This window comes from Microtus ochrogaster (genome assembly GCF_000317375.1).
Source record: "Microtus ochrogaster isolate Prairie Vole_2 chromosome 14 unlocalized genomic scaffold, MicOch1.0 chr14_random_1, whole genome shotgun sequence".
In the NCBI taxonomy this organism is placed as follows: Eukaryota; Metazoa; Chordata; class Mammalia; order Rodentia; family Cricetidae; genus Microtus; species Microtus ochrogaster.
The window spans coordinates 118,482-131,910 of NW_004949096.1; the positions used below are offsets into that span (position 1 = coordinate 118,482).

Below are 13,429 nucleotides of genomic sequence, written 5' to 3' on the forward strand. Positions count from 1 at the left end.
TCTGCCTCTGCCTCCTGAGTGCTGGGATTAAAGGTGTGCGCCACCACCACCTAGCTAGTATTTCTTTTAACATTTGCAAAATCTCATCTTCTAGACAAGTGAACCAACACTCCTGTTCTGAAAATAAGCTACAAGTGAGAAAAAAAGCTGAAACATTATAAACTTTGTTCTAAGTTTTAAATTATTGAAATTTACTATTATAAAATTCATGCTATTTAAGTTACCTATTAGTGTAATACCTTATATAAAGATTTATATAAAAGTTATCTATTAGTGTAACAAAAATGTGTTTAAAGAAGAAATCCTACAAAGTAATTTATAAAGTAATCTTTATAAAAACATGTCTTGATGAATGTAAAATGTTAACTTTCCTAAGTGAAACAACTTCAAGACACTAAAACTTCATGCTTTATGTTTCAAACGTTATATTTTGTTTGTTATTTGCAGATTGAAATTCATAACTCTTTAACTTTCTTCTGAGGAGGACTGGGTTTGATCTCCAACATCCATTAACAGCATGTGTGGTATTTCAAGTAGTTAATCCCAGGGAGATAGAGTCAAGAGGTCAGAAATTCAAGGTCATCTTGGGCTACATAGTGAGTTTGAGGCTGGCATTGGCTACATAAGATCCTGTTTAATCAAAGAAACCTTTGCTATATTTAAGGTTAGTAAAAGAACAGTGCATGTATTCAGTTAGTGTGTATGTGCATATCATTTGTATGTGTGCATGTGTGCACGTGTGTGTGCGCTAGAGATCAAACTTAAGTTTTTAAAAAATATGTTTATTATTTTTTTGAGATGGTTCACAGAAATTGCCTGCCTTCCAAGTGCTGAGATTAAAAATGTGAGCCACCATGCCCAGTTTTAATACATATTTTTGATATTCTTTGAGAATTTCATATATTTTAGTTAAAAATTTATTTACTATTTTATTTTACTGTATGAATGTTTGCCTGCATGTATGTGTATACATGTGTGCCTGCTTCCCACAGTGAAGAAGGAGTCAGATTCCCTGGAACTGACGATACAGACAGCTGTGATCAATCATGTGGGTACTGGGAATTGAACCTATGTCCTTTAGAAGAGTAGTGCTCTTAACTGCTGAGCCATTTCTCTAGCCCCTCTATATATGCTTGTATGTGTGGCCATCAACTGGAGTGTGTTCCATCTATGAGATGCCACACCATTAAGGAAAACTAACTCTCTCTCTCTCTCTCTCTCTCTCTCTCTCTCTCTCTCTCTCTCTCTCTCTCTCTCCTGGAAGCTATAGTTCATTATCTAGGGGTAGGATTTCATGACTACTACTCTTTATATGCTGAATTTTTGTCAAGCTTGAGCTTGCATAGGTCTTGTATATGCTTTTTACAACTACTGTGAATTCTTTTGTGTAACTACCATTTTATATCTGGAAAACAGTTTTGCTGTTGTCATCTACTGCCTCTGGCTCTTACAGTCTTTCCTTTCCATTTTCTGTGTTATAGAGGTCCCATTTAGGTCGGAACACTTGGCAGTGTAGGCTGAAGTTTCTTTCCTGCAAGCTGCTCCTAAGTAACTACACAGAGGTTTAATATTATATAAATGCTCAGGCTTATTACTAGCTAACTCTTACATTTTCAGTTAACCCATATTTTTATTTATGCTTGCCATGTGATGTGGCACCTTTTCTCAGTACAGCATGTCCATCTTGCTTCTCTCTGCGTCTGCTCCCTACTCTTCTGATTCTACTCTTATTCTTCCCAGCATTTTCTGTTTGGCTCTTCCCCTAACCTTATCCTGTCCAGATGTTGGCCAGTCAGGTTCTTTATTAAACCAATCACAGAAAACATATATTCCCACAGTGTAAAAGAATATTTCACACTGCAGTCTCTTATTCTTTGCATCTTATCTACTATGGGTCTCATGTTATTGCCATCTCATCCAAAAAAGAAGTCTTTCTAATGACTTTTGAAAGATGCAGTAATTTATGGGTATAGCAATGTCATTAGGAGTAGGTTTAATACTATGTTCCTTTTGTTAATTAATGGCAGTAGGTTGTTCCCTATGGTATATGACCTTTCATTTTTTCTTTTTTTCTTTCTTTCATTCATTCATTCATTCATTCATTCATTTATTTATTTTGTTTTTCAAGAAAGGGTTTCTCTGTAGCTTTGGAGCCTGTCCTGCCTGGAATTAGCTCTTGTAGACCAGGCTGGCCTCAAACTCACAGAGATCCACTTGCCTCTGCCTCCTGAGTGCTGGGATTAAAGGTATGAGCCACCACCACCTGGCAGCATATGATCTTTCTAGCCATATGTTTTTGGTCTCAATAATGGTACCAGGTATGGGTTCTATCTTGGGAAGTGGCCTAAAACCCTAGAAAAGGGTTGGATACTCCCATGACATTCATGCCACTACTGTACTGGTGGGCATATCTTGTCAGATTGGTCGTTATTTTAGCTCATAGATTTCATAGTTGGGTAAAATTGATGTTTAATTTTCCCTCTGGTAGTGTACTTAGCACTGTGAAAGATTGCCATGGTTTAGGCAAGGGATGAAGCTTTCAGGTCAATAGCAGTTTGATTTCTTCGTGTTCTGTGACTCAGGTATGTTGTATCTTCACCAGTAGGGTCTTTTCATTAAGTTCTGGAGAGCTTGCAATAGTTGGGGGAATCTATGGGACTTCACTGGGCAACAACTACAATAGGAGTAACCCATTTCAGACATCAGATTTTTGTTAGCCTGTGATTTCTAGTTGAGGCATTATTGTCCTGCTGTAGGGTAACTCCATAAACTCCTTTTATATATACAGATGCATATATTTATATTTTAGAAAGTTTTTTTCTGAAGTAGTTTTCATATGACTTTTTCAGAAGTCTTTAGTCTTAGTTACCCCTCCCTGTGTTCCCTACTCTACCTGCCCTCCCATCTCCCAACCTGTAGGCAGAGACTGCTTGTTCATTTCCGGGTCACCCTGACCCAAAATAATCACACAGAAACTGTATTAATTAAAACACTGCTTGGCCTATTAGCTTATACATATTTCTAGCTAGCTCTTACATCTTAAATTAATCCATCTCTATTAATCTGTATATCACCATGAGGTGCCTCACTGGCAAGGTTCCAGTGGGCTCCAGTGAGTGTCTTTCTTTTTCAGAGACTACATGGTGTCTCTCTGACTCTGCCTTTTTCCTTCTCTATCTGCTTAGAATTCCCGCCTTACTCTATTCTGCCCTGCCGTAGGCCAAAGCAGTTTTATTCATTAACCAATGAAAGCAACACATATACAGAAGGACTTCCCACACCACCAACCTGTTTAATCCTCTCTGCTCCATTATCCCACTTTCTCCTTCTATCTCACTGTGTTCTTCCTTCCTTTCCTTGAAAGATCTAATTTTCTGATCTCTGTGGGTATTTCAAATGAAACACATGCATTCATTTATTTTCCTTGCCACAGGCGGTGCTGCACACTTTTTATTTTAAAATGTTATATACAATATATTTAGGTCATACTCTTTCCCTTCTTCCAACTTCTGTCAAATCCCCTATTTTCTACCTACTCAACTTCATATTCTTTTTTTTTTTTTTTATGGGTCACTGAGGCTTTTGTTCTGCATGTAAAACCGCTGGGGCAGGGTCTTTCCTGTGGCCACCCTAGAGATTACACTGGGCTCCAGACACTAGCTTGGAAGTGAGGTGACAATGATTCGGACCAGTCACATGATTACAAAGCTGGGGTTTCCAGCAGGGCTCCAGGTGGTCGGGCAGACTGAAGATGTCTAAGGAAGCAGTGGTATGGGAGGGGCAAGCACTGGGCCGGCCTTGAGCTGCCTTGGTGACATCAGGGACGGGGTCTAAGCAGCTGGTGGCTCCAGGGATCTGCATCCACTTTACTTGGCCAGGGGGTTCCTGAAGCACCTGCCGGCAAACTTGGCCTTGCTGCCCAGCTCTTCCTCGATTCTAAGAATCTGGTTGTACTTGGCCAGGCGCTCAGATCGGCAAGGGGCACCAGTCTTGATCTGCCCAGTGCAGAGCCCCACTACCAGGTCAGCGATGAAAGTATCCTCGGTCTCCCCAGAACGATGGGACACCATGATGCCCCAACCATTGGACTGGGCCAGCTTATACGCCTGCAGAGAAACAAACACAAAACCAATATGTTGGGATTTTGTCTTGTTTGAATTTGTGCAGATTCTGTGCATTCATGTGTGTCAACCCTGTTGTGTCTGGAAAACATTGTCTGCTTTCATTCATCACCTCTGGCTCACAACTGTTCCAGCTCCTCTTTCACATAGATCTCTGAGTTTTGAGTGGAGGAAAAAACACACATACTTACAGATTCAAAGCGAACACCCACAAATAATTCATTTTTCAGTTTTAGTAGACTAGGCTCATCATGTAGCCCTGGCTGGCCTGGCACTTGTTGTATAGATCAGACTGCTTTGAACTCGAAGGGCTCTACTTTTCTGTGTCTCCCCAGTGCTGGGATTAAAGGTGTTCACCACTATGTTGGACTAAATAGGTAATGATACGGTTTGAAAATAATTGAATGCTTTAAATTAATAAAGATGTACAATTTAACAATCTGAATCAACAAAATAGCCCATATTGAATCTATAGTATGTGCAATTTAGAATTTTGACTCCTTATTTATTTTGAGGCAGTCTCCTGTGCTTCAGACTTGCCTTAAATTGGTGAAGCCAAGGATAGCCTTGAATTCCTGATCATTCTGCCTCTGTCTCTGAAGTGCTGGATTTCAGATATGCACCAGTACATGCTGGGGATTGGACTCAGGGAGCTTCATTCATGCTAGGCATGCTTTCCATCAACTCATCTCGAGATCTGAGTCTGATAAATAACCTTGTCAGACAGACCCATGGGATTGGTGATAAGGAGTAAAAGTGATCCATAATAGCAAAGGGATTACAAATTGAGGATTCGGATGGTTAGTCTATGACTTGCGTAGGGTAGGACTTATGCTGAACTTGAGAGTCTATATTGTATTGTATTGAAAGTAACAGACATTCCTATTTCAATGTAAAATCTATTGGAGTCTAAAAATTAGAAGGAGTTTGAATGTTTTTTAAAAAGATACATTTCTGATCCAAATCAGTTGTATAAGGAGGATGAAAGACATTTACCATGAGGCCTTTAGAACATTAAAATATACATTTAGTTGATGTCCTCTTATAAACCATTTCTGGGTCTTGTACTTTAAGAAGGTCCCAGTTTTGTAGATAAAATATACCATGCCAGTTAAAAATTGTGTTACCACATAGTGTGCGTCATGATAAAATTATAAATAAAATTACTTGAAAAATCTGTTAAGTATCCAAATTGGGCTCTATGTAAACAATAAATATAATTCAGTGGAATTTTGGATAGTGTGAAGTAACAATGATTTGCTAAGGAAACTAAGAGAAAACTGACCACACAGTAGTATACTCTGTAGCAAATAATCTTACATCATCTTTCTGTGCTGCAAAACCAATGCCATTACTATTGATTGAATCAGTACAGTCTGTAGAATACATATTTTATTTTCAATGGAATTGGATAAATGGATATTAGCCACATTGCCAAAGTAGGATTGTTAAATACTTATACTTTCTTGGCATTTTGACTCCAAATTTCCCATTAAACTTATTTTTAATCTTTATTATTTAGCTTTTATGCTTTTCTTCACTCTATCAAGTGACTTTAAAAAGTTTTAATAAAAATGCCTGTGAGATTGTCAACGAAAGAAAATAAATTTAGCAAGAAAAATCCTATCTCCAAGTTCAATAAAGTATCCCAGAATATAGGATCCTAAAAGTGCTTATTTTTTATTAGATGCCTTAGGACTACAAGGATTTAAGTGTTTTTACAAAAACAATAAAAGAGGAGTAATTTGATGGTTTATTTACTCTTTATAACCTTTAGAAAGTGTCGTGCCTTTTTAAAGTGCTTGCTTCAGGCTGTAGTTTTACAAGATGGGCTGTGTTGGTCAGACCCTTTCAATTCCTGACCCTGAACAGATTTAGGGACCTAGCACATACAGTAGGCATGTGTTCAGGAAACCCAAACTGTAACTGGCTACTTTTACTCTCCTTTCAAATTTATAATCTGTCTTTCTAAAATTGTTCAATTCAGTTTCTCCATGTTGTTTGGTAAAAATACTGTGTATTTTCTGTATATTTTCTTAGTCTAATTAGCCAAAAGTTGCTCAAGATAAATATCTCTACTATTGATGAAATGACCCAAAAGTTCATTTTTAAATAGTATTAAAGAGGCTGTTTTTATATTAACAGATTACTATTAGGAAAGTTTCTCATTAACACATTCCTATTATTTATTTTAAAATTATTTCTTTTTGCTTTAATTTAGATGCATGTATATGTGTCTCTTTGTGACTATGTGCATGTGCCTGTGAGAGGCATCAGATGCCCCTTGAGCTGGAGTTACAGGCAGCTGTAAGCTGGCTGATGGGACTGCTGGGAATTGGAACTCTTATCCTCTTAAACATTGTGCCATCTTTCAGTCCTCATATCAATTCTTAATTTTTATGTTTTTCATACAACAACTATTTCTAAGTTTTATTTGAAAATGTTCTACCAAAATCAGAATGTACTTACATATAGGCAAAAGGTTTTAAAACACATGCATGCGCGAGTGTGTGTGTGTGTGTGTGTGTGTGTGTGTGTGAATGTGTGTGTGTTGTATTGATGGACTCAAATGTATCATGGCATGTGTGTAGAAACCAGAGATCAACTTTGGTAGTCTGATCTTCCCTTCTATCATGTGGGTCATAGGGGTTAAACTCAAGTCACCACACTTGTGCTGCAAGTACTTTTACCCACTGAGCCATCTTACTGGCCCTGGTAAAGGGTTTTCTAACTTGTGTGGGCTATAAAGAGTATGAAGAGTTTTTCAAGCAGTGTATTATAACAATCCCTATGTCTTATCATATCCACAATCTTTCTCTCTCTTTTAAGATTTATTATGCATACAGTATACTGTTTGCATGTATGCCTGCAGGCAAGAAGAGGGCGCCAGATCTCACTACAGATGGTTGTGAGCCACCATGTGGTTGCTGGGGATTGAACTCTGGACACCTGGAAGAGCTGCCAGTGCTCTTAACCTCTGAGCCATCTCTCCAGCCCCATATCCACAATCTCTTAAAAATATAATTCAGTATTCAAGAGACTTTGGAGACAGATAATTTGGGATCAAATACAAACTCTTGACAGAGTTAAGACTGTTGTAGTATCCATTACTTGGGTGGTTGAGCCAGGAGTTACAGACTAACCTGGGCAGTATAGCAAGATCTTAATTCAAATATGAAACAAGAAAACAAATCAGCTGTCAACCTGACACAAACCTAGAGTCACCTGGGAAGAGGGAACCTCAACAAATTGCCCAGACAGATCAGACTGGCCAGTGAGCATGTCTGTGAGACATTTTCTTAATTGTAACTGATGTACGAGAGTTTGCTCCACTGTGGGCAGTACCATTCTTGGCTCTGTGGGCCTGAAGGTAGTGAGGCAAACCAGTAAGCAGCATCTGTCATGGTCTCTGCTGCAGTTTCTGCCTCAGCTCCTGCCCTGACTTTCCTTGATGATAGACTTAACCTTTAAGGCAAGTAAGCCCCTTCCTTCCTGGGCTTAGTGTTTTACAAGTTGACACAAATTAGAGTTGACTGGAAAGAGGGAAGAAGAAAGAGGAATTTTCCATATTCGATGGCCTGTTAGCATATCTGTGGGGCATTTTCTTTTCTCTCTCTCTCTCTCTCTCTCTCTCTCTCTCTCTCTCTCTCTCTCTCTCTCTTTCTGTTTTTTCTCCTTTTTTAAAATTAAGATTTAAAAAATATAATCTTTCCCTATTTTACATATCTATCCCTGTTTCCACTCCCTCCCCTCCTCTTACCCCACCCTACCCCCACTCTTCAGAAAGGATAAGGTGTCCCATGAAGAGTCAACAAAGTCTGATACTTTGAGGCAAGACCAAACCTTTCCCCCTATATCTAGACTGATAAAGGTATCCCTTCAAAGAGAATGTGCTCCTAGATTGTCAGTTCAAGCACTAGGGATAAATCCTGGTCCCACTGCCAGTGGCTCCACAGACTGCCCAAGCCTCACAACTGTCCCTACAGTCAGTGGGCCTAGTTTGGTTCTATGCAGGTTCCCCTGCTATCAGTCTAGAGTCAGTGAGCTCTCACTAGCTCAGGTCAGCTGTTTTTGTGGGTATCATCATGATGGTCTTAACCCCTTTTCTTTTGCACCTCCCTCTCTTGAAATGTAAACCAAAACAACTCTGAGATACCATCTTACTCCAGTCAGAATGGCTAAGATTAAAAACAACAATAATAGCTTATGCTAGAGAGGATGCTGGTGGGAGTGCAAACTTGTAGAGCCACTTTGGAAATCAGTGTGGCGGTTTCTCAGAAAATTGGGGATCAATCTACCTCAAGATCCAGCAATACCACTTTTGGGCACATACCCAAAGGATACACACTCACACCACAAGGACATTTGCTCAGCTGTGTTCATAGCAGCACTATTTGTAATAGCCAGCACCTGGAAACAACCTAGATGCCCCTCAACTAAAGAATGGATAAAGAAAATATGGTACATTTAAACAGTGGGGCATTTTCTTGATGGTTTATTTGGGAGTAGCCAGCCTACTGTGGGTGCTGTCACCCCTGGGAAGGTGGTTTAGGCTTAGAAAGCAAGCACAGCAAGCCAAAAGCAGTGGTCCTCCATGGTCTCTGCTTTAGTTCCTGCCTCCAGGTTCCTGCCTTGAGTTGCTTCCTTAGCTTCCCTGATGCTGGAATATAAACTGTGAATTGAAGTAAATCCTCTCCTTTCCCAAGTTGCTTTGGTCATGGTGTTTGTCACAGTATCAGAAAGCAAACTAGGGCACTGAGAAACTATCCTTTTGCTACTTTGATTTTTTTCAACTAAAATAGTAAGAATACCTGTCTCATAAATCTTTTCCTGGATCAATCAATATATACATAAAACTGAGAACAGTATTATGATAAAATTTTACAATCTGCCTACTTAAAATAGTGTAACCATACTGACATAGTTAAAGCTGTATTTTCTACATTAAAAAAGTCTTTTAAAAGATTTATTTTATATGTTTCAGTGTTTTCTCTTGTGCTCTTGGAAGTTCAGAAGAGAATGGCTAATCCCCTGGAATTGGAATTAGTTGTAAGCTACCATGTAGGTGCTAGGAACCGAACCCAGGTCTCTCCTGAGCAATATGTGCTCTTAACTGCTGAGCTACCTCTCCAGTCCTCTTCTACATTTTTAACACAACTTTTTTTTCAGAATAAATGTATGCATATTGTGTATGGTGCACATATATGTATTTATTTATTTTAGGTAAGTCTCCCAATGTTACTCAACCTGGTCTTGAACTTGAAATCTGTCTGTTTCCCTCTAGAGTAGGTGAGTTTACAGGCATGTACTACTATTTCTGGCCATTCAATTTTAATTATAGATCATATTATTACAAGATATTCTAATGTCACCTTCACTTTTTGTGTAGCATATAATGCTGGTATTTGTTGGCATGCACTTTCTTCCTTTTTTCAAGTTTAGAAAAGCCATGGTTGTGTCTTAGGGTTTACTTCTTACTGGTGTGAGTCAGAGAAGTTCTCATTGGTAGTTATTCATGAAGTACTCTTCTCTGCCAGTGACTTTATTTAGAGAGTACATGTAACCCCATATGGCAATGAGATAATGGGATGTGCGTGTTGGGAAGCTTCTGGGAAAGATTTCCTTTTTATTAAGACTGTGTTTTTTCTTTAAATAAAATTCTATTTATGATGATGATTATGATATATGTGTGTGCTCATGCTACAACATTTGTGTGCTGGTCAGAGAAAGCCTTTGTAGAGTAGGGTTTTTCCTTCTCCCTTTACATGGATTCTAGGGTTTGAACTAAGACCATCAGGTTCTAAGAGATGTACCTGTGCCTGCTTCTGCCTCCCAAGTGACAGGATTAAGGTTTATGCCACCATGCCTAACCTCTATCCAGATTTTAGATTACTTGATTGATATGGAACCACAGTCCTCTGCTGGATTTATAAATTTAATTTGAAGAATTCCAGGTTTCCCCTGTGAATGTGAAGGTGTGTCATTTCTGTCTCACTAGAAAGAGCTGGAACTAAATCTGTGAAGTTTTCATTTTCATAGCATTCTCTATTTTTTCAATTTAGGAAGCAGAGACTCAATATGAAAAGCAGATAGCTAAAATTATTTTGGAGATACAGGAACTGAAATGGCAAAAGGTAAGTATTCCCTTCTCAGATTATCATCTTCAGCATCTATTTAAAATACATTCCGGGGGCTGGAGAGATGGCTCAGAGATCAAGACCATGCTTCTCTCGCAGAGGACCTGTGTTCTTTTCCCAGTACCCAGATAGAGCTCATAATCACCCACAGCTCCAGTCCCAGGGTGTCTGATACCTTTTTCTGGTTTTTTCAGGTTCCAGACATGGACATAGTATATATACATACATGTAGGCAAAAACATGTATACACATAAAATAAATCCTATGCTCTAACATTTACTACAACATTTTAAAATTTCTCACATATATTTGTAGGTAGTGTAGCATTTGAAATATAGGCTCATGACAGTTCCCACCAAAATCAATGATATTTGTGGCTTCAGAATTTTTAAGCTTTCTAATATAACACCAAAGACAATTCTGCTGAAAACTTCTGTTTGCATCTAACAAATACTAAAGGGAATGAGTGTTTCTGAAGGTGCTGAAAGCTCAGGGCTAGAGCATGTTTTCGCAGGGTGGTATATCATGTACCCAAATAAAAACGTGTGAGCTATGATTTTATCTGTAATCTTATCTGCGTTAAAACATCCAACATAACAGTTCTTACACCTTTCCACCAAAATAAAATTAATACCCAAAGAGTAAAGATTAAGTTGATGTTGCCTCTTCTTAGGGGCAATATCTCAGATTAACAATTCAAATGACAGAGTTTAAATCTGACTAGAAATTTGGGGGCATTTGAAGGTAAGACTAGCAACCAGGGCAGGATTATGTAAGGGACATATCTACAGTCCTGTCCATGAAGAGAGAAAACAGGTGAATACTAAGTGCAAATTAAACTATGAGTAGATTTTTAAATGTAAGTTGTGCTTGGCTTCTGAGTTTGTTTGAGACTGAGTCTTGCTGCATTCAATCTGATCTTGAATGTCTGTGCTCAAGTGATCTTTTTACCTCAGCTTTCTAAATAGCTGGGATTACAGGTATTTTCAGCTGCACCTTACTATATCTTTTAGTTAGGAAGAATCAACAGTATTAAATTCAGAATAGGAGGATCTGGAAAGGTGGCTCAGCAGTTATGAGTACTGACTGCTCTTCTAGAGGACTCAGGTTCAATTCCCAGTAACCACATGGTAGCTGACAACTGTTTGTAACTTTAGTTACAAACAAGAGATCCAGTGCCCTCTTCTGGCCTCCACAGGTACTAGGCATGCAAGTGGTACACAGATATACATGCAGACAAAAAAACTCATAAAAAAATTAAAAGTAATTCAGATAATTTAAAAAGTTAATGTAATTCTTTTTAAAAATACCAAGAGCATGTTTGAGAGCTCTTAGGCTGATTCCAAGGCTGGTATTAACATAGAGGAATAGCTGGAAAGTATTAGAGAAAAAAAGGAGAATGATGTAGTGGTATTTTGATCCTTAGACATATTATAAGGCTATAAAATAATTAAAATAGGGCTAGTAAGGTGGCTCAGCTGGTAAAGGCACTTACTGCCAAGCTGATGCTTGAGTTCAATCTTCCTACTCCCCAGCCTGTGACCTTCACACATGTGTGCATATACACACACGCATACACGTGTGCGCGCACACACACACATTTAAAAAGTTAAAATAGTTTTGTTGTATATATGAATGTATATTCAGCACACGTATCATAATACAACCCAGAAATAGAGCCAAATACAAATGGTAATTTAATTAATGATAGAATTAGCTTTCAAGTTAACAAGGAAGAATAGATTATTTAATAAATAGTATTTGAAGCTGGGTTTCAGTGGAAGAGAAAATAGAGCCAGATTCCTATAGTACTTTATAGACTTGTATAAATAAAGAAACTGTCCACACTGTTAGCAGTGTGAAAATGACTGTGCTATGTTAATCAGAATGTCATCAAACAACCTGTTAAAAATAGCCGTATTCTAACTCATTGTAGTTTGAACATTTTGTAATCTCAAGGTTTCAAAAGAGGCACATCAGGATGAGAATATAGAGAGGGTTTCTGGCTTTAGGCTCAAATGCCTTTATGTGGATAATTTTAAGTTGGAGGGTTGATTGGAATTGAAAAATTGTGATGTAATGTTTTAAGACAGGTCAAGGTAACAGCATGAGTATCTTGAAGCTACTTTTGAGTATGAAACATTTTTTTTTTATAAACTAGGTATTGTACCCAAGTAAACAAGCACTTTAAAGTTTCTGCATTGGTTCAAAACAGAAAATACTAGGCACAGTTTTCTTCCACAAACAAAATAATGTTGATGCTGGTGTTCTCAGACCTCTTAATTTTGAATGTTCTTCTTTCAGTTCTCAGTCCTTCTTCCTTCCTTCATCCTGATCTGGAGAGGAGACTATTTTTATTTAGAATGTAATAAATCAAATCTACACTGTTTTTTTAAAGATTTATTTATTTATTATGTATACAATGTTCTATATGTATGTATGTATGTATGCTTGCTGGCCAGAAGAGGGTGCCAGATCTCACTACAGATGGTTGTGAGCCACCATGTGGTTGCTGGGAATTGAACTCAGGACCTCTGAAAGAGCAGTCAGTGCTCTTAACCTCTGAGCCATCTCTCCAGCCCAAATCTAGATTGATCCTGGCAATGACTGTTTCTAATATATATTATATATTTCCTGTCTTTTTATTATTGGTCCATTAGATAGGACAGTAGTTATAAAACAGTCCCATATTTGAACATACCAACATGGAAAAATGCAAGGAAAAATGATTATGATTATTATCAATTATCCTAAATTAATAGCTAAGAGCACCAATTTAAACCAAGAGAACAGAAACTGTCTCTAAGTCACAACTTCAGTCCATTATTGGACTCATCTCACAGGTGGCCGAGAATTTGGAAAGCAATATTGAGGCTAATAATTGGAGATATCACTTAAGAAATAGTATGCATTTACTCATTTAAGGTTCTGGACTGCCAATAAAGAGGAAATAAAATATTTAGGCATGTATAAGGAATTAAAACCCTCATAAAGCACTGCAGTTGGTGACTCTGATGACCTAGATTAGGAGACCACTGTCATGGCCACCCTGGTCCCGCAAGGATGACTTGACCACCGGAGCTCTTCTCACTGCAGTTTTATTCCAGGACTTTTTACACTTTTCTCTCTCTTCCCCTCTCTCCCTGGGCAAACCTCTCCCAGCCCTTAAGT

General features: G+C 38.2%; 1 protein-coding gene across 1 annotated transcript in view; it reads left to right on the forward strand.

Annotated features, from left to right (window-relative positions):
- Positions 1–13,429, forward strand: part of Ccdc73 (coiled-coil domain containing 73) — a 126,863-nt gene that overhangs the window by 2,031 nt on the left and 111,403 nt on the right. The window contains exon 2 of the mRNA XM_005364019.3: positions 10,184–10,255. Coding sequence (XP_005364076.1) covers positions 10,184–10,255 — 72 coding nt within the window. The remainder of the gene's footprint in view (positions 1–10,183; positions 10,256–13,429) is intronic.